This window comes from Anguilla anguilla, chromosome 1, assembly GCF_013347855.1.
Source record: "Anguilla anguilla isolate fAngAng1 chromosome 1, fAngAng1.pri, whole genome shotgun sequence".
Classification (NCBI taxonomy): Eukaryota; Metazoa; Chordata; class Actinopteri; order Anguilliformes; family Anguillidae; genus Anguilla; species Anguilla anguilla.
This window is the reverse complement of record NC_049201.1, coordinates 30,866,935-30,889,169: the sequence shown is the minus strand read 5'-3', so window position 1 is coordinate 30,889,169 and position 22,235 is coordinate 30,866,935. Positions and strand designations below refer to the sequence as shown.

Below are 22,235 nucleotides of genomic sequence, written 5' to 3'. Positions count from 1 at the left end.
AATGTAATGTAACCAAACTAGAATGTAATGTAACCAAACTAGCTACATTTTGGAAGCAAGATATTGGTAGCCCCCTAGCTGGTTGGCTATCAACTTGTCACTGATATTGATAACCATGCCACTGATTCAGAATTTTAATTAAATATTGTAGGATAAATGGTATCTAGTGAGCTAATAATCACTATTAATACATTATATTGTGTACACCACCACCACCAAAAATCTCACCCAGAGTCTTGGATATGTTGTTGGTGAAAAAACATGAATACTAAAGCCACAAATTGACAATATATTAAATGTGCTGTCTGCCTGGACCACATACATTATGACTGAAAAAGCTAACATGCTAGAAGATGTATAATGGCATTTTATTAAACTGTGGCTTCCTTTGAATTAAGCCCATTATTACATTATATTCATTTAGCTAGCAGCTGCTCTCCAGAACTGTTCAATTGCTGTGTTTAGAGGACTAAATATAGCATTGCCTCGATAAGCCTTTTGCTGTAGAAATGGTAAAGCATTTATGTTGCCTGAACAAAAGGATTTGTCAAGTTGCTAAATGTTTTAAATGGACACTTGTTAAAATATTTCAAATGTACATAGCAATGGAAAAACGAGCCATGTTGCGAACCATGGCCAATGATGAGCTCCGAACAATTTGAAGGTTACACCTAGAATTCAGTCTAGTTCATAACTACAATCTGAACAATTAAGAATTCTGTTTTGTCTAACTACTTTAGTTGAATTATTAAAGGGAAGCCTGGTCAAAAGTGAAAATCTGGTGTGTTTTTATGGCCGTCACGGTGAGGTGGAGGGTTAGGACCCAAATGCAGAGGGGGAAAAACTCAAACTCCAGAAGGGGAACAAAGGGAACAAAAGGCCTCGCAGGGCAACTCTTCAAAATAAAGGAAAACTTCAGAAACATAGAACAAAGAAAATCCAAAAATCCAAAAAGCACATGGAAGCAGGGCGGGCGGGCGGGCGGGCGGGCACGCACGCACGCACGCCAGCCAGCCAACCAACCAACCAACCAACCAACCAACCAACCAACCAACCAACCAACCAACCAACCACGAGCAGGGATCCAGCACAGTTCAGGAGACGGGAAACTTAAATAGGCAGACACAGACGAGACACAGGAGGGCACAATGAACAATCAGGCCACAGAGAGGGAAGGGAAAACGAGACACCCAGCAAACAATAATGGGATAATTGAAAACAATAATACAATTAAACAGGACACAAAACAGAAGCGTCGCCATCTGGCGGCCCAACAAGGAAACACAGACGGGAAAACACAGAACCATGACAATGGCTGTATATTTGTCTAAATCAGTGGTGTCAAACTCGTTGTCATGGAGGGCCGTGTGTATGCAGGTTTTCATTCCAACCAATTAATGCTGCCTTAATTGAGTCCAATTACTCATTCAGCCATATGCGTTTAACTGCATTGAAGCACAGAATATAAGAAAATTTTTATTTAGACAATGCGGGTCACCATAGACGTCGGGTCACCATTGTGCACAAACCTGCATCCCTAATTCAGCAAATAATTTAACTAATTATATAATCAAGATCTGAGGCTGGAATGAAAACCTGCATACACACGGCCCTCCATGGCAACGAGTTTGACACCACTGGTCTAAATGAATGGCAAGGAAAAACTTTAAGAACTGAGAGCAAACATATTAGAATTACAAACAAAAAAAAAAACGTTATTGAAAGCAAATAAATTCCAAATCCAAACAAATGCAAAAGTCATAAGCTATTTTCTTTAAATGTGAGAGCAAAACATAAATCTAAATATAAGCAAAAATGAATTAAAAATAGTTTTCATTTAAATATTTTTAATTTTAACTTGATTGTTTCTATTGCAATTTCATCTTTAAACAGCTTTGTATGACGCTGCACCACCTTTGGTTGCAGTTCCCAGAACTTCACTTTTGGTTCCTCTTTTTAGTTGTGAAGTTTTGAGACAAATGCCGGGTGGGGTCTAAGAAAAGGCCATATATCATACACATATATCGGTCAATCAGGATTTGAAGTGACAGCTCCTTAAAACTGTTACCTCAGCCATTCAGTCAATTGCCAGTGGATGGATACATCAAGCACTCAGTAGCAGAATGGACTGGACTGAATATTACCCTTCAGATCTGCAGGACGTTTTTTTTATTATTGGAATAAAACATTGAAAACTCTTGTTTTTGGATGGCATCAAGTGTTTAGATACTCAGTTGCTTGTCAGACTTCTTCTGGCCGTGTCACAATTATGAGGTGGCAAGGTCTTTACCTTATCTAAAAAGCAACACTGAGATCAGAAACTGGTTAGGTTAGGTGATTGCAATACTAATTATTTTGCTCTCATTTCTGACATTATTGCTTGCCCTTAACTGAGCGAAATCTACCACTATTTTGCTGCCATCAACTTTGATGTACAATTCCAAACTGTGTCCCATAGGCCTGGATCCAAATTATTCTTGAGTTGATGATACATACCAGCATTACTATTAGATAGAAGTTTTCCTTAGAATGAAGTTATAAATTCAAGACATTTGAACCAGGCAAATTTCACATGGATAGCTATTGCATTTACAAAATCCAATGATAATTCATAGACTGTATAGACTTTTGGATGAGATTTCAGAAAGAAAACAGGCTTAAAGAAAACAAGACCAGGTCAAAACCTAGTATATGGCTGGACCGGCCGACCAATGGTGTAACTTCATCACTCAGTCACAGACATTTGCGTTCATAGGGCTGGCCCCGCTGTTGCGGTCCAGCCAAAAAAAATGGGCGAGGGTAGGTTGACAAAAGATTATCATACTGATGATCTTAAGTTTCAAAATTTTAATTAACTGCCAAAGTGTCAGTGGGCTGCTTAAGCAATGCAAATGTCACCTACATTTGCAAAGAATCACAGTTGACATAAATTTAACTACAACAAATTATAAGTTTAAAGATTGGTTAAACAGAATTGCCTTTAGTGCCTTTAGCACAATTAGAAGCTTGGACTGTTTTAACAGGTTTATTTTTGAAAATAATCTCTCTAGACCAGCACTCTAACCCTAAGATATAGTTTAGGTTACTGCGCAATCATGCAATGCCATTTCCTCTAAATATCTGCACTTTCCGGAAACTGTGTGAAGAACACTTGAGACACACACTGTGGCAAACAAGCCTGCCACAGGCCACCGAAGTGGCTTTCAAAGTGGCCCTCCAGCACAGAGACACAGGGAGAAGATGTTCAAACAGTCCATGTTTATTTACGAGGGTGGCAAGATGTTACAGCCAACTGAGCAAATGTTAAAAACTGTCATGACAGAGGCTCCCCTTTGTGTGAGTGGGGATGGCAGATTTAACCTGTACGCACTGATTATCTCACTACGCACAGGTGCAGCCACTCCTGTTCCCGGGTCAAATTAGTCTGGCCAATTATCTAATTCTTAATCAATTATCCAATTGGCCAGGTCTAATTAGCTTGACCCAGGGCAGGTGTGGCTGCTTAAACCAGCCATCCCCACACCACACACACATTTATGTTTGTTATATTGAATTGATTTTTTATCTCTGAACTCATGTACTGTCGGTAAATTTGTCATCCAAGACACTTGCATTATTACAAAACATTAGATTACTTATTACAAAACATTAAATTACTTAAGCTTTTTTCCTGCTGGGACTAAGGAGGATGTATACTGGTGAAACAGGCCCAGTTGTGGTCTGACACCTTCCCTTTGGCTGAAGTAATGTGAAATTCCATGATAAGGATGCTCCTATTTTAATACAAGATGGGTAAACTTGGATCTCTAGTTTCAGTTCCTACAATGCTATGTAAGATTTAAGAATAGAAATTTCATTTAAAATATTTGAGGGTACAGTATTTGAGGAAGTTTAAACTTCTTGTATATCTTGTATATATAATAGTCAAGCAGACGTGCTGCCTGAATGCCTATCAAAGAACCACAGCAAGCTGCACTTTCTGAGAAACGGAAACCTAATCTGTTTAGTTATCCATCCCTTGGTACAGTGACTCATTCATGCAATCATGAGTTGCAAATGTATTACCAATGTTCTTCAGGTGAATACTGGCTGTAAATACATCAGGAAGTGTTTGGGGCATCAGTGTTTTTTCCCTCAGTTTTGATATCTAGTCTCTGTGCTCAGCACCTTACAAAAATGGGATTGAGGATTGTACTACAGTATATTTCATTATAGTTTATTTACACAGACTTTCTCATCAATACAAAACAGATTCTGTTAAAGTTTACAGTTCCCTCTATATTGTCCTGTATTGGCATACAAAAGATACTGGGTACCAAAATAAAAATATTATAAGATGTAGCAAACATTACCCAGTCATACTGTTTGGAATCTGAAATGGGAAATGAAGCTTCTCACATTGCAGCTGTGCATCACTACAGGCCTGAGCCTGTGGTTAAAGTGGTGATGGTTTAGTTCCTCTTCCACTACAGCCTTTAAGAAAGGAAATAGCAGTGGGGCAATTAAGCACTGAAACTCTGTTTCACAATAGAGATAACCAGACTTTTTCAAGTTGGACAATGTCGCAACACTATCTACAATTCCTACTACAAAATACATTGCTTCTGTTAATCAAACAACGTAACACCAGTAACAAATGTACTACTGCATAAACATATCCACAAAGCATGTACCACCACAGAGTGTTTCAAAACAACAGCTATATACAATGGTACTTTCACAGTGCACAAAGCACAAAATGACTAAACCAGCTAAACATTACTGCTAATATTCAAATGTGAAGGATATAGCTCACTGCTTCAAGTATATTTGAATATATTTAATAGAATCACATGTGGTTTGACACCAAGTCACAAGACCTTATCCCTCACACCATCCTCTACACATGAAGCCAAGTGAAACTCTCATTTATCTATTGTCTGTCAAGCATCATCAGGTTTTTCTGAGGCTTGTGAGAAGCCTCGGCTCAAGCTTTGTACTGTATTTCAGTAACCATCAGTACAATTTTGTTGGTCATTCAAATGAACATGCAACAGGTGGTCAAAACAATGAAATTTGAAATCACTGTATATAAGATTTCAGATGCACAGAAAAGGAGCATGACTAAGAATAAAAGTGTGTCTGATAATGTTTTGTTGCTACTTGCAGCAGGGGCAACAGCAGCAGAAAAGCTTTTTGCAGGGATTATTCTTCTTGTATTTTACAGCCTGCTTGATCTGCGTTGAGGCCTCCATCACGTAGTCTTGGGTGGAGGAGACGTTGGCCTCAATGTTCTCCAGCATGCTGCCCTGCTCCTCTACCAGTATGGCCAACTGCAGGAACAGGTCATGGATGTCCCTGATTCGGCTCTCCAGGTCCAGGATCTCTTTGTGGCGGTTCTCGATCTCGGTAAGTGCGGAGCGTGCCGTCCTCCCATCGGTCAGCAAGTTCTCAGAAAAGACGTTCCACTTGCCCGTCTCTATCATTTCTTCGATTTGCTCGCCTGTTACCTCCCGGCCCATAATGCCCACTTGCCTCTGGATCCGGTTCTTGCAGTTCTCGCGCTGGACCTCTTCGGCCTGGTTGTAGTCACTCATGGCATCGTGGAAGGCACGGGTGAGCGACACGAACTGGGAGCGGACCATGCGTACCAGGGCTGTGCTGGGGCCTTGGTCATCTTCCAGTTCCTTGTTCAGGGCCCCCAACGTCTGTAGCCGCTTGTGGATGCCCTCCCCCCTGGTCTTGATGTCGCGGGCGATGGCATTGGAGTCGCGCTTGATGCTGCTGATGCGGCGGACAGAGGTGATGAAGCGTGTGTTCTGCTTGCCCAGCCGCTTGATATCAATCTTCAGGAGGACGATCTCCTTCCGCATGACTTGTGCCTGCCGGTACACATCGTCCATGATTCCCTCGCCCTGGAAAACCAGCTGCTGCTGGAATTCACCATCGTCCTCATCGCCTGCACTGACTTCATTCTCTCCAGCGGAGGCCTGGGCCACGGCCCGCAGATCACTCAGCCTGTCTCGCATTCTGTCTGCAATGCAGAGGAAAAACAGCTGCAATTTTTTCTGCAACACTGAAGGAATCAAGGAAAGCTGCTGATTGGATGCACTAACCAAGGTGCTTTTTTTACATTATTTTCTTCCAGGAAACCTGAAATGTATTTCCCACCTCTAATAATTAAGCATACATGTTAAATAACAACTTGGTTAAAGAACTAATACTAGCATTTCCAGTATTCATTTTCCATGACACTTGTTTCTTGTGGCACATTCTATGACATCTGAGTCTGTGTAATGTGACTTCCCTGGTGAACAGTAATTCATCATTCACACAACCATACCTACTCCACATCTGTCATATGTTGAAAAGAACAGAACAATGCCATCCCCTTTTTTTTTGTTTCACCAGGAATTGCTGCCCTTGAAACTGTGGAATAACATTCAGTAAGAAGCCAAATTAAGACGGTTTGAATATCAAATGTAAAAAGACTCATTATACCTGATGGCAATAGTGCCTGTGGGACCTTTTCATTACTGTACTGTTAATTATTCACCACTTTCACAAACCCACAGCCTATTCCAAACATCATGTCTGATGTCAAAGCAGTCCATTTGTGTCTATGCCATTGTTAATTTAAGCAAAGCAGGTGTGTAATCTTATAAAGATACCACTCTAGAAAGTGTTGCACTGTGCAAACTGAGCAACGGTTTTTGCATAATTAAGCTATGCAGAGTTCTCTTACAGTACTTTAAGCTGTTAACGTGTGGGTTGAATGAAAAGTATTAGTTTGACACAATGTTTCTTTTTTAAAGGACACAACACATATGCCCTAACGCACATCTATTTTCAGTATACAGTCAATGATATGCCTGGCTAAATGGTAAGGTTGTGTAGGTTCAGTGAGGTTGATTGTAGAAACACCTCTTTATAAGATGGGTGTTTTATAGCATGGTAAGCCATGCCAAAATATGAAAGAAACGTACAATCCATATTTTGGAGGCAAAAAATGCAGCATATACCAAAAAATGTATATATGCAATTGTTCATAGACAAGAGCTATATATTTTCAATATATTCCTCAATATATGTCCTATATGCACAGAGTTATGAGACTTGAATTCATATTTTCAGACATGAAAACAAAACATCTTGAGATACTTTTTCCACTGTCATCTTATAAATGGAGTTATTTTCTAGTCCATGAGTACTCTTCACATGCTGGGTGTTCACATGTGGCTTTTGAACACATGATTTTTGAATGCGTGACTTTTTCGTAAGGGGCTGTCATTGTCGTAAACCATCAATTAGATTATTTCACTTACTTGCCGATGTTGTTCATTTAATGATAATGTTCATTTAATCCTACAGATGATACAGAATGTCATTATTAAGTTTACAAATTCTGAGCAAGGTTTTTTATAATGCCCTTAACAGTGATAGTGATGATGTAAATAATAGAAAGTAATATTAGAAAGTTGAATTAAAAAATCAGCTAGTGCGATAGAAACTGTCCAAACAAAAATGTACTAGAATAGGATGAGGTACTGGGTGCTCTCCATTGAGGAAAGGGTGAAAAAGTGGTATCACCATGATAAACTATAATTTCTGTTGCCACCCATTTTAGGATTGAGGTGGTATTTTCTGCTGCAAACTGCATCAGAATGTCCTCCTTTATTCAGGACAAATGACCAACACCACACATTTAGAATAAGGTTGACTAACATTAACAGTGGAAAAGAAGTAAGGATTTGCCCCAAAGGTCTAATGCAAGCATACTGCAAATATGAATGAATCCAGGTAACATTCTTAACCTTTTATTAAATGATACATTTGGAATCCATTTTTGATTACAGATCTACAGTTGTGTGAACATACTTTAGTCTCTTTTACAGTGAATTACTAGAAATTACTAGAAATCAAAACACATTGGTACATTTTCAGTGCATATAATAACATAATTACCTGTTTTCTAGAATAGAAGCAACTCCCAAGTCTTGCATTAAAATAACTGGTTTGGTTGCTGATTCATAGATAATGTTTCATAGTGTCCTCAGCAGCCTGCCCACGGGTGAAGGCATTAAATAATTGTGTGTCGTAAGCTTAGTCAGTACAGAGGTCATGATAATGGGAAACATATTTATGTGTTTTTTTTGGCTTTGATCATCATTATCTTACACCAAAAAACATTGATTTGGGCTTGACATACCAGTCCTTTTTTGGCTTTTGCCAAATAATTATCACATTAATCTAAAAAGATCACTAAAAACCTTTCTGGGATTAATGCCCTGCTTTGTTTCCACATAAGGCAAGCCAATATATCTTCATAAAAATAAGAAACACAAAAAAATACCATAATTCAGTATATAAACAGTACCTATGGCTGTAGCTACCTTTGGACACCCACTGTTTATGTTTTTCTCCTTCAATACCTCCTGTTGATCATAGGGTCACTAGGAGCCTAAAACCACTGGAGCAGTCAAGGCTCATCTACACTGCTTTTGTTGCTTTGACGTTTTTATCTGTTCTGAATTTCTGGCTTGCTGTGATTCGCTCTAAATGATGGATACATATTATCGATACAAATGGCATCTATAACTGCAGGTGCATCCCCTGTTTTCTTTGGTACCACTGGAGGACAGAAGATCATTTTGTGGAGGTGGCTAACTTGCTAACCACTGAGCTAGCTCATGGGTGCTGCCATTACTGTTGCTGTTGTTCTCATTTGCATGTGTCTCAAATGTCTCTCTATGAAGCTGTAATGCCTACTATACATACTGTTACTGACAGTGTGTTTATCTTGTTGAGAAACCGCTATTTGTATATGAGTAACTCTTACTCATGCTCACGACGAGTGCAAATAAAGCCGGCTAAGAAGTATGTGATAAAGCGGGTTGTCCCTAGTTTGTCCTTCTGCAGTTCTTACTACAATTCAATGAGTAGCTGAATGCCTTTTCATTTCCATATTGTCCTAGGAAGAAAAAAAATTAAATCTTTAGAAACTAGAAACACCGCCTTGCGGTTGTATACCTCCGCCAACCAGTAGCCAGTGCTCTGTTTTTCACGGTGATGTCCTGGGGTGGTGGTATCAAGGCTTGGAGGTCAGCAGTCTCAACAAGCTGTTAAGGAAGGACATCACAGTGACCTTGACCTTTGACCACCAAAATCTAATCAGTTAATCCTTGAGTCCAAGTGGATGTTTGTGCAAATTTGAAGAAATTCCCTCAAGGCGTTCGTGAGAATGGGACGGACGGACGGATGGACGGACGGGCGGACGGACGGACGGACGGATGGACAACCCGAAAACATAATGCCTCCGGCCACGGCTGTGCCGTCGCGGAGGCATAAAAAGGAAGTAGCATTTCTATTCTACGGACGGACGGACGGACGGATGGACAACCCGAAAACATAATGCCTCCGGCCACGGCTGTGCCGTCGCGGAGGCATAAAAAGGAAGTAGCATTTCTATTCGTGGAGGGGGGAGAAGGATTTTGAAAATATCCAACAGAAATGCTGATCAAATGACATGGCCTAGAATGGGAGTAAAGAAACCATGGCTTTGAACTGTAAATTTGGACATTAAAACATTAATCTATTCTTTCCAAGCTGTTTGATTTCTCAGGTACATTTGTTTCCACTGTTGTTACAAAAACGCATGGACAACATCATGTCCACAGCATTAAAACTGCAGATTTTATTTGCTGAAGAAAATTACACAAAACTCAATTCATGGCTTTTTGAGAAACGTGAAAGTATGTCATAAAAGTGGTACCACATTAAGATTCCATGTGTAAAGACAATTACTGTCCAGAATACATTTATTTAAGGTTAAATTCATATTTGATCAGTATAGAGATCGATTAGATTTTTGGATATAAAAATTGAGGTTGTCCTGTCTACTGTTCACACAACTACACACGCAATACAAGCTGGCTGTCCATTTGATGGTGCCTGACCGATAACTAGTTAATTTTAGCTTCTAGAAATTTTGAGGACTTGTCCCAGTATTGCTGTTCTCTGTTCATTAACACTGGTGGTGGAACAATGGATAGAGTGTCTGTTATATATATAGTGCACATAACCTGTGGGTTAAACAGGATGTTAAGGCACACATAAATGTGTTGAGTCAATGTAATGAAAACAGGTCAATGTAATAAAAACAACATAATCCCCACAATAGGATGTGGTTTTAGATGCTGACATTTATACTACTTATATGCCTAATACTGCCGTTGTCTGTTTACTTGGCAGGTGCCCTGTACAATGTGGCTTTAATAGCTCATGGTTGAACATACAGTATTAATTCATTGATATAGATGGATATTCACCAAGTAACCTCTGGTTAATGTAAAAATGGACCATGCCTTAGAAGCTCCTGCACAAATATCTGGATCCCTGCTCCTAATAAAAAATTCCATGAATAAATATAATGTCAAAATTTAGGGGTGGTAATAGCACTGTCACTTTACAGCAAGAAGGTTTGAATCTTGGCTAGGGGCCTTTCTGTGTGGAGATTGCATGTTCTCCCCATGTCTGTGGGGGTTTCCTCCAGGTATTCCAGTTTCCTCCTACATGCAGGTTAGGCTAATTGGAAAGTCTAAATTGTCTGTGGTCTTAAGTGGATAGTGTGTGTGCCCTGCAATGGATTGGTGTATTCCTGCCTCTTGCCTGTTGCATGATGGGACAGCCCCCCCACAAGGACCAGGAATAAGCAGGTCAATCGATGGATGTCAAAATATTTTTAAAAAATATTAAAATGGTGGGAAAATCTGCAACGGGTAGTTTGTGTGTGGCTTGGGGGTAGAACTGATGTTTTGCTGAAAGAGATTGTCAGACTGTTGGTTCAGGGACTTTTGGATTCAGGTCCATTGTTTACAAATGCTTGTTGACCAGGATTTTAAGTCTGGCACTCTCCCCTCGTTGGCTGTAAAACATCAGCTATATAGGCAAAAAGTGCGGAGAGTAAATTAGAAGATGTTTTTTCCCCCACAGAATACGACCACAGAAGATGCATAACAATAGTAGAACACAAATTCATGCTTGTGTCCTTGCGGTGACAGATCGCCACCATCCTTACTCATTCACCTCTTTGTGTGTATCCAGTTTATTTCTTCCAGTAGTCTTTCTTTTATCATTCTTCACATTTTCTATTGTCTAAATATAAACAATGTGATTCCAGTTTCCTGCCAAAGCAAACCACTGGCTCTGTGTTTGATTCAATGACCAGGGGGTCATCAACGTGTCCGTGGCAAGACTTGTCTATGTCCGTGGCAAAAAAAAATAAATAAATAAATTGATTGGGAAAAAAGTTTATTTTTTTCCCATGATAATACACATTGCAATCTGTTTGAGAACAGCGAGGAGCACAATGAAGTGAGCAAACTTGCAATACTCCTGCTCACATTAAGCCCAGACACCTGTAGCTGTGAGCGTGGTTTCAGTCATATGAACACTATTAAATCTCAAACACGAAATGCCGCATTGATGCCTGTTTTAGGATTACCACCTGCTCATATACAATGGCTGACTTTCCAGTCTCCAAGTTTTCATCATAACAAGGTAGGGCACTGTTGTTTTAATGTTAGAAATTCTATCATCATAAATTGTGTAGCATATTAAAATATGTACTATGGCACATTGTGAGGTCTAGCATGTGAGGTCTAGTGTTTCTGATAATATTTGACCACTTCAAGTTTTGTATGTCCGTGGTAAAAATCGCATTTTGACCAAAAAGTCCGTCACAAGCCAACACGGTGATGACCCCTGTCAATGACAGATAAGGGCTGAGAAATCCAAAAGACTCCTTTATGCTTCAGGTATGACTAGAGGCCTAAACACAGTGCTGGTGTGAACTGGCAAAGAAGCAGTTATGCTCCTGAACATTCACCGCTGTTGTGAGGTCCATTAGAGCGTAACGAATTAACTGATCTCATTCCACGAATTTATGGGCATACCGCACCCTTCACTACGTTAACGCTCTGTGCCACTGCACATCAAACACAGCGACGCCTGAAAAATGCAGTCGACATTTGCTTAACAGAGATTTAATCAACTAGTCACGTGCTTACATTGTAATTCTGTCTACAGGAAGACGTAGAGAGATTCGCGTCTTTTTAGTTACATTTAAGTAAACTTAAGATGCTCAATAGAAAACATTCTCAGAGATGGAGATTCGTTGATTAATTAAAATGCATGATATTCCGTTATTTTAGCAAATACGGTCCGATTGAAACTGTGTTCTGGTGTAAAAAGCTGTATCAGGGTTATGCAGTGAAGCCTATCTGCTCCACCAACAAAATGATCTGTTTCTGTAGGCTATTCGACAAGTTGGTGTGGGTTGGGGGACCCATTCGTCGACAACTGTTGATTAAAAATGGCATCTGTCGATGTTTCGAAAATTGCATTAAATCGCGTTTACTTGTGCGCAAATAACTGAGATTTCATTTTATGTCAAAGCATATATAATGCTTACTTTTCCCGCTAATGTAAGTTTCCGAATATCCATCAAATATAATATCTCAAAAATATATATATATGTACAGGCTATAAACAAAGTATGCGTGCCTTTCCGAATAGGGTTTCCGCCACTGTAGGTCGGATGCAAATGCAAAAAAAATCTTTAAAAATAACTTGTGCAGTTTATTAAACAGTCCATAGACCTGCCTTTATGCCCAGTATAACACAAGTTGCTTGTCAACTATTTGGGTTTTTATAAGTGCAATACAGGAAGGTAATTTATGAAGGCTACGGAGTGTTAAAGGCTACAGTGTAAACATAAAAAGATACATCATGGCCAAATGTGTAACCAATGCGAACACAATTCTTTTATAAACAAGCATCTGGGCACACTTGTCTAATCGTAAACACTCAGGGCATTGCTTGTGTAAATTAAATAATACTGATTCTTCAGATATGCTCTATTCAGTTGTGGACAGTTGTTCCACACATGAATGTTGAACTTTCCATTGCGTGGAAACCCAGCCCACAACTGAATTAACCTGATGCAAATTGTTTTTTGATCGCGCGCGACGAATATATATTCACAAAGTGCAAGTTACTCAAATGTAGGCTATGCGACTAGGCTATGCCAAACCTCGAAAAAAACTGACACTTACAAACACGTCCTACAAATAATCTAGGAGTTGGCTATTCGTAGTTAGGCTAAATCACACGTCAATTTAAAATTTGACGAGAGAAATTTACTATACCTTATTTCATGCACCGTAGCCAGTTCAACGACGCAAATGTTGGCTAACAATCATAATCAAACTTATTTGCTTTCACTCTCCAATATTATCATATTCGATGCTTCTTCTATGAAGTACTGTAAAGACTGGTTCATGGGTGGAGTTCCCCAATGGTGCCGATAAAGTTCTTCCTGCACTACATGTGTGTCCTCGCATAATGCGGAAGACAATTTAACGTGAAGTTTTCATTCGAAGACGAACAAGTGGCACAGAGTAACAGAGTTGCCGAAAGAGTTTGGCTGCATGCATGCGATTCGCAACCATTCTTTGATACATGGTGATAATCTGGTTGTACATTTTAATCGGTAGCTTGCTACTTGACGTTACTGTGTGTTATTACTGTTTCGGAAAACAGGAAAGCTCTTCTTTTTTCTTTTTTATAAATGAGGTGACCTTTCGACCATATAATGCATCAGTTTTTTCTAAAATATTTGGGGACAATGCGCATGACTGTGATGATCATTGATAGTCTATAGTCCAATATATAATCTCATATATTACTTTTTAGGCATTTGAGAAATCAAAAAGGAAAACCATTTCCTGCCAGCCAATTTGAATTAATTTACAACTCTGCTTCATTAATGTACACTCTGTAGTTAGTTAATTACATGTGTGCCCACACTCATTCTCATGCCTCAATGGCAGTACATTCCCTGTTGCAATCATTTGTGAAGCAAACAGATAGAATTTGTGTATCTGTATGTTTGTTTATATCTCTGGTTGGTGTCTAGTTTGAACCCTGGTCATGGTCAGGCCTGTGCTGGGGATATTGTCCTGGAAACTGTATCCTATATCATATCTGGTGTGTATTGGTTCAGGAGTGGTATTTAGATGTCCCAGATGCCACTGTCAAGGTCCAGGACATCTCTATGCCAGCTTTCAGTCCAGGTGAGCATGACATGGGTGTCCTTGCCCCCTTTCAGAACATTGTATAACATACCATTGGTCTACATTTCTTATCTCTCTGTCCACTACATCCATCGGCTTCTGGATGATCATTTTATTGTCCTCCTTGTGGGTCATTTCCATTTTATTGTAGACCTCCCTCTGGACTTTGTGTTAGTGGTGACTGTCACTGTATTCCTGCTTTAGAGCAGTCATGCATAATATCTATGGTTCACCTGCCTGTTCATGTTTGGGGTAAAAAGTCAAATAAAAGTCCAGTGGTGAATTTCTGAGCCTATTTACACCACATCCTGGCCTTAGCAGTTCAGAGGCTGCATCTTCCAACAACCGGTTCTTTGGGGGCGTGTGCTGCAGTGCTGGGGAGAGGTGGACAGTACAGCACTGACTCCACCCACTTGTTCCTGCTAGAAGCCGTCAGTTCTTTTTGTCTGAAACAGAGAGACAATCTGCAGATGGTCACAGTGAAAAAAATTATGCATTGGAATTGTCATATACCTAATAATGACTACACCTGTATTTTCTTAAAAAATAACTTTCATGGATACATATTAAGTGTATTCTTTTAGACAGACACATGAAGTTCACAGCAAGACAACTTGAGTAGGCTGTGTCAGTAGTCAGTTCTGATAGGCTGATTTGTCTTTCCCAGTGAGGGACCTATCTTTTAAAGTGCAATATATTCACATTTTCCAGTAACATTTAACCATCATTTTATGTCCTGAAATCTCTTTCAGCCACAAAATGAGCTTTACTGTTGCACATTACGTTGTGATATATCCATGTGCTGGCATATCAGCATTCCTAAAATTGAAAAGTCTTGGTTTGCTGAAAATGTAATTTGTCATTAAAATTCCAGGCTTCCAGTAGCTTTTCATTTCGTAACCCCTTAAGTTTATGAAGAACACTGGTTTTTGCCTGCTGTAAATAAAGCAGTGCAACCTTTTCCATGTGATCTGGCTCTGGGCTGAGAAATCAGGAACAGGGTAAACCTGTTCTGGTTCAGTGTTACAATGAGCGATGAAACTCACCAAACCAGTTTGTACCACAGGTCAGCCATTATGAAAAAACCAAAGGTTATATTTGTCAATATACTGTGTAGTAGAATGGGGTTTTGAAAATACAATGATTGCTTGTATACATCTCATTTTACTCTTAATTAACTTGTGTATGTTGCTCACGCACATTTACGCATATATCTTAGCATGCCATGTATATTGCCATGTATACATGCTTTCAGAAGCACTGCGCAGAAGCACTGCGCACACAAATGAAATGGAAAATGAATGATGCATTTTCTTCATATATGTAGAACATTTTGATGCCAATTTAAAAATATAAAATATATATCCTTGGATTATATAATGTAAGAAGAGGATTATCTTTTTGATAGCACCCATGTTTTTTACTCATTCATACACATTATAAAATGCATAAAATTACATTTTAATTCACATGCCATTATGTTAGTCAGCCATATGTTGTAGTTTTATAATAATCCAGCTGTTATATTTATTCCTTTGTTTCCTAAATTATTTTCATATTTGTACATATTCGAATGTCCACACCAAATGTTATAGTTGGACACCATTGACTAAAATCTGGATCAGATTCCTTCTCAAAATGGGTAAGGACTTACCATGTCATTGCAGTCCAAAATAATTTTAAAAAGCCGGTTGGAAGAAAGAAAATCTTGGTGCAATCCATGCATAGAAATGGCATTTTACCAGCAGTAGTCATGACACTGGGAACAAATCAGTAATTCACACCAGAGCACACTTCATATGAGATGAGTGCTAACTTAGTACCACTCTGGAAAATTGCTGTAAATTGTGCCTCCATTCTCTTAGCCTCTTAGCTGACTGATACAGCAGAAGCATCTCCTTGTGTATGCAGACAGCATGGAAGGTACTTCCTATTGTACTTGGTGGGTGTGGAAGACCAGATTGGACCATCCTGAGGAGGAAACTGTCATTGTTTGTCTGGTTTTGCTGGTAAAGAAATGTGAGGCATTTCGCTGTCACTCTGGTCATAGAACTCTGGAATGCAAGAGTTGCTCTGCGTTCTGGCATGAGGAAATAGCTGATATAAAATTTAAATAGTCAGACTTTACAGTACTATGGTTTGAATTGGGATCCTGCACTAGCCTAAAGAAGCTGTACATGTCAACTGTACATTGTGTGGCAAGGGTCATCAGATAGATTTTAAGTATAGAATCCACTTGCAGTCTTTATTGTAGACATTTACTGTGACTGTAAAATTCCTCTTCAAATGTATGACAAGTTCTTGGAATTCTGCATTCTAAAATATTCTCACTGGATTTCTGCTTTGCGTTAATGAATGTACGGTTACAATACAGATACTACAGGCCCTCTACATCTGATGTGCCTGACAAACTTTTCATATAACAAGGTTCTCAGGAAGATTATATAAGACACAGACACACACACACACACATGGTTCATAACTGTTCCTAATAAATAAGGCCTCCCACTGCACTTTTAATGACATCAGTGTATTCAGTTTCAGAGAGAAGAATCAGGAAAAAATCCTGAAAAGCATTACAGTGATATTTTCTAAACCTGGGGCAGTGTTGTATTTCACAATACCAATCATTGTGTGAAGCATACAACACGGTAACATTAGCTGTCTCTAGCTAGCCTAGTACACTGTGTTGCAAGCTAGTTATCGATAGTAGTTACCTGGTGGTTGATTGCTTGCAGTAAAGCAGCACTATCGTGCATGCACATAACATTTTTCTTTAAAGATTGTAAAGTTACAAAGAATACCGTATAGCTTTGTTGTTTAGTCTTCATCTGTTTACCTGACAGTAGCTGAATTGATGTTACATCATTAGCCAGCTACCCATGTCACATGGATGCAGGTCCTTTTTTGTAGGCATAAGGAATGTCAGAATGTAAAAGACCTAGCTGTTCAAAGTATATTTGTGCAGGTGCTGTATGTGGATGGATGATATGATGACTATATTACTTTAAGCCTATAGGTGTTTGGTTATTATTATATATTGTGAAACAACAACAAAAAAATTGTGAAGGAAGTAGGCATGCACATACATGTGTAATTTAACTTCAATTATTTCCTTGTCCTTCCGTGTTTTTTTTTTTCAGTGTGTGAAGTATTAAGTAAGTATCGGGTGGAGTGGGAGGATTGTGCATCGGAGGATTGAGGAGTATGGAGAGAAGAAAGAAGAAGAGAACAAGTGCAGCGAAAAAGAGCATATAGGAAAGAAGAGGTGTAGGGTGAGAACAAAGGTTGAAGAGAAGAGAGTATGTAATAAAGTATGGAGAGGAGGAAAGTATATAGACAGGGCCAAAGCAGAAAAGAGAAGAGTGAGGAGTGTAGAGCAAAGGTATGTTATGCAAGTTTTAAGGCATCCCTATGGCAATATGACAAAAGGTTGATGTTTTAGTTTAGTTATATTTACACATGGCTCAGTTAATCAACAGTATAATATGGTCAGGTATAGTAAAGGAGCCCTCCATGTGGATAGAAAATGAACAGATTCTGGGCTAAAGTAAAGCTAGTGAACTGGTCCTTCTGGGCCTTCTGAAATTGAATGTTATATACATAAAACAATACAATAAATAATAATTAATTAATTAATTTCTACCTATTATGAACATTTTCATGTTCTTTTTATAGTTCCCACCTCTTGATGTTAACTCTTTAATTCACCTTTTTAAAATTTAATTATCAATAAGATGTAATGTACATATTTTGCTTTGCTTAAAGTCTGAAGTTCACATACTGTATATTCAGTTCATCTGCAGTTATATTCATGTTCATTCTCAGTTATCAATTATTTGAGTTGTTGGTGGGAAACATAGAATGAACTAAGAAGTGAACATAACGCTGCCTGTGAATAGTTTCAACAACACTGCATAAAATTTCCCATGCGATATGAGTCATGCAGGGGAGTTTCTCACTTAGGGGTGGTGAAGCAATGCTCATTATAGGAAGTGAAGCCACCAGAGCAAGTCTGTGGGTGAGTCGCGCTGGTGACAGTGCAGTGCTATTTTAGGGAAACAAGCCTACCAGCCTACTATGCTCAGAATTGCGGAGGGAGAGAGAATCACGCACAACCTTTCCTAGCTTCAGGTTTGAGTCTTATTCATTGCAAGAAGAGAAAGTGGCACTAATTCTTTGTTCCTCAGGCCTAGAGGAACTTGTGGTACTGAACGTATTTCTGGCTGCACTCTAATCACATTCAACAGTGACTATGTGCCTGATCTCTGGCCATATTCTCTCACTTTTTAATACTTGACTGCTGGAATTATTCACTTAATTTAAAAATGGGTAAAAATCTCAAACACCCAACAAACAGAGATGGAATAAGAATGCCATAACAAGTTTGTACAAGTTGTGGGGGTTGGCTTACAAGTGTAGTATTTGTAAAGAGTGAATTACACAACTGACTATCTAGTGTGCACAGAAGATGTACAGGGAAACATAGTTCTCATTATGGTTGCAAATTGTATTTCAATGTGGAGTGAGACTGACTGTTGTGTGCAACCACAAGATGGCAATACACCTAAACAGATGTGGAAATCCACTGACTAATAGCAGCATCATTGAGGTTAAAAATGATTTGTAGTTCTCAACATGATTCAGTTTGAGTCAGATTACCTGGCAGGACTGGATATTTCTGAGTAAAGCAGTCCTTGGTGGGTGGGAAGAATCAGACCTGTATGAAAAGTACACAATATAAAATATTACTATGGAACATGTTTGGACATATTTAATAATTAACAACAGAATAGGATGTAATAGTAATTAACTATATGTTTACAAGAACTGAGAATGTTGACAGGTTAGGGATGTAGACAATAAACAGTGCTAACCTCTTGGGTAATGAATTTCCAAAAAAAGCAGAATGGACAGGCCCAAGTGATAAATGTAAAAAAAGACCCGCTATGACTATTAATTTGTACCTTTTGACTTGAGGACCTGAAAACCCCACGCTTGCCCACATGCCTGCCTTGGTGAAAAGTGTCCCATGTCCCTTGTGAGCCAGAGGGAAAAGTGATCAGAAGACCTTGGCTTTCCCAGCTTTCCTTGCTGCAACTGAATGTTTTACTGAAACAGCTGCATACATTGCAATATTTTGTGCACGTGCGGAACAGTAGTGCCCCACCCAAGTGTGATGGATAGGGCAGTCTGACACAGGAGTGGATGAGAAAGGCCATGTCTGTTTCTGGATTTTATGTTATGTTTATGTTGCGTGATCTGGCATTTTAGCTACATTTTTTAAATACTCAAAATTGACAGCTGAATTCCCCTACATGAATGTGGTCTAATCTACAAGCATTGGTGTATCATTAGCTAATTTGCTAATTGAGCCATGGAGATTGGTGGAAACAAAAGATCTGACAGCACTCTGGGAATGGAATTGCCCACTCCTAATCTAACAGCTCTCTCTCTCTCTCTACATTTTTTGTACATATTTTGCTATTGGTTTCACAGTGACACACAGTTACAGCTGCATAGGTTAATCGGTCCTGCCTTGAAATCACATGGGGGGAAGTCAGATGTTGTGAATTTGGTCCAGGCATGAAACACCTTAATTTAAATCTCATTACTAAATGCAGGTCAGATGAAACAGATTATAATATCAACATCAGCCAGTGTGCAGGAAGGACACGAGGTACTTCTTCTGTGCATCTGATGCCTAGTGTCAGGTGATTGCAGTGTTATATGGAGTTCCCCAATACCAAAAGCCCCTTGGCTTTATGGGGTTTATATTATAAAAAGACATTAAGATTTAATATTTTCCCAAAACTTCTGGATAAAAACTCATTGTTTCACAAACTGCTACACATAATGAAATTTCTGAACACTGAGGTTTTGTTTGGTTGTCAAAGCAGCTTGGTTTTCTACATTGAGTACAATGGGCTGTAAGCTCTTTTGCACTCAGCACGTGCAATATAGGCTGTTTCCTGTCACTTCTGGGTGCTTCACTGCCTGGCCTCTCCCACCCCTCCAGTTCCTATGTATGCCCTATGGTTTATGCCCACGCGTGTGTGTGTTTATTTCTGTACTGCTTCTGTCTTTCCTCTGTATTGTGTTTGCAGACCACTCATTACCATGAGTCATTTAAGCCTACTGAGTTGATTATGAATCTTGTGCTGACATTATCCTTTGCTTATTGCATGGCATTCTTTGCAACAAATAAATATTAATCAATTGAGGTAAATTGAATTGAAATAACCAGTAAGCCAGCTGCAATTAAAATCGTCACACTGTGGCTTATTTAAATCCTGTTAAGAGGCACTGATGATCTGTTTCTTATTTGTTTTCTTCACTGTTTAGCATATTATTCTTGCAATGGAAGGAATTTGTATGACTGTCTTATGCCATTCAGGCCATTTGGGCTAATGCTAATGAGATTTCAATTTCATATTAACAGATCATACAATGTTTCAAACAGTTGGATGCATACAAAAAGTCATATGAACAGGTGGACCACGATTGGCAGTGAAGACACTACTCATACAAGGGTTTGGTTCCTCTCCTGTATTCCTGCCAGTGTAATAGAGAGCTCAAAATACTTTCTACTGAGAGCTCTTCCTTGAATATACTGAGATACTTACTTTTTAATATAGGAAATTTGGGGATTTTATAGGCTTTTAGGATATTGTAAACCATGAAATTTATATAATTTTTCTTTCTCAGCAATAAATGAGGGCCTATGTCATTCAAATGGAAATCCAACATAAACTCACCAATTTTTTCATGACAAGAAAGGGCCACAAAATGGCTGTACGGTGAATATGCGCCACTAGATGGTGCTAGGGAAACAGTAATGACTTATTCAACCATTGGACAGAATTGTGGTGGTGGGATTTTGCTTTGTCACCTACTTTTTACTATGCATGTTTGAGTGCTCAAGTGGAATCTCCACATTAATAACACTTCGTGAAAAGCGGAGTTTCTGGAAGATATCCAACTTGTTAAATTTCAGATAAATTTGGGGTGTGTTGGTTGGGAGCAGTAGTTTCCCCATGTCAACACATGTATTTACAGAACCTTCTGCACACTCCCGGGCCAATCAGGGATTTCTGGACTAGGATATTCCCTATTGATTCATGGATGCCCTCGCACTGAAATTTCACAGGGTGTCCTGCGATGTGGATGGGATAATCTGGTCATTTATGCCAAGTCTCTTGACAAGTTTCGGATTTGCGTCCGGCCAGTAAATGCACCTTTTCATGCAGTGTAAACCATTAAATATGTGAAGATTGACTGCAGAATGAGAATAAACAATATTACATAATTTGTGTAATCGGCCTACTTTATGAAATTTTTTTGAAGGCTAATATAACTATGGATCTGTAGTTTGAAAGGGGGTAGAACTGGAACAGAGTTTAGGATTAAGATGTAGGGATAGTGATATTCTTATTTAGAAACCCTTTAGAGCCACATAAACTGGAATCATTCACTGAACATTAATTGCATTGCAATACAGACAAAAAGTAGCCTACTGTAGCGGTAGCTGGCTACCCACCGTGTCTTGTGTAAAGTTGATACATACGTGTAACACTTCTTTGCGATGAACAGCTATTCTAAGATTTGGTTGAAGTATAGCCTGTTAGAGTGCATGAAGGATTGCATGTAAGGAATAAAAAGAGCATGTTGTTTGCGCACGTGTTCAGTTCTGTAATCCCATGTTCATGATTGACGCTGCATTTACTTTGGTCTGTCTTTCACTGAAATCTCTACAGTACTTTCGCATTGCCTGTTTTTTTTTTATTTTTGATATAATTTCAGTTTTAGTGTGTGTGTTCAAGTGGCCCAGAAAGGTTTTGTGTGCAACAAAGGATATTTTAAATATTTACAAATGTTTCTGTCAATTTGGGGATTTGTGAAATTGTGAAGCCAGAAATGCACTTCAAATAAATAACTCCAAGTTTATACAAAACATTACAATGAGGGTGTACTCTGTGTTCTGTATGTATTTTTTAATAAATAATCTTATATTCAGTTCAAACTATTTCATATGACTTGTGCTCAAGAAGATTGTAGCATGGCTTCCTACTGTATATAAAAATCACTGTACATGCCCTTCAGGATGAAGAGCTTGCACTG

General features: G+C 38.9%; 1 protein-coding gene across 1 annotated transcript; it reads right to left on the bottom strand.

Annotated features, from left to right (window-relative positions):
- Positions 1–4,195: 4,195 nt before the first annotated feature.
- Positions 4,196–16,008, bottom strand: stx11a (syntaxin 11a). The gene is made up of 3 exons (XM_035388833.1): positions 15,769–16,008; positions 13,188–14,560; positions 4,196–6,013 (listed from the first exon to the last, which is right to left on the bottom strand). The coding sequence occupies exon 3, from the start codon at positions 6,006–6,008 to the stop codon at positions 5,139–5,141; it is 870 nt and encodes a 289-aa protein (XP_035244724.1). The 5' UTR covers positions 6,009–6,013; positions 13,188–14,560; positions 15,769–16,008; the 3' UTR covers positions 4,196–5,138.
- Positions 16,009–22,235: the final 6,227 nt, after the last annotated feature.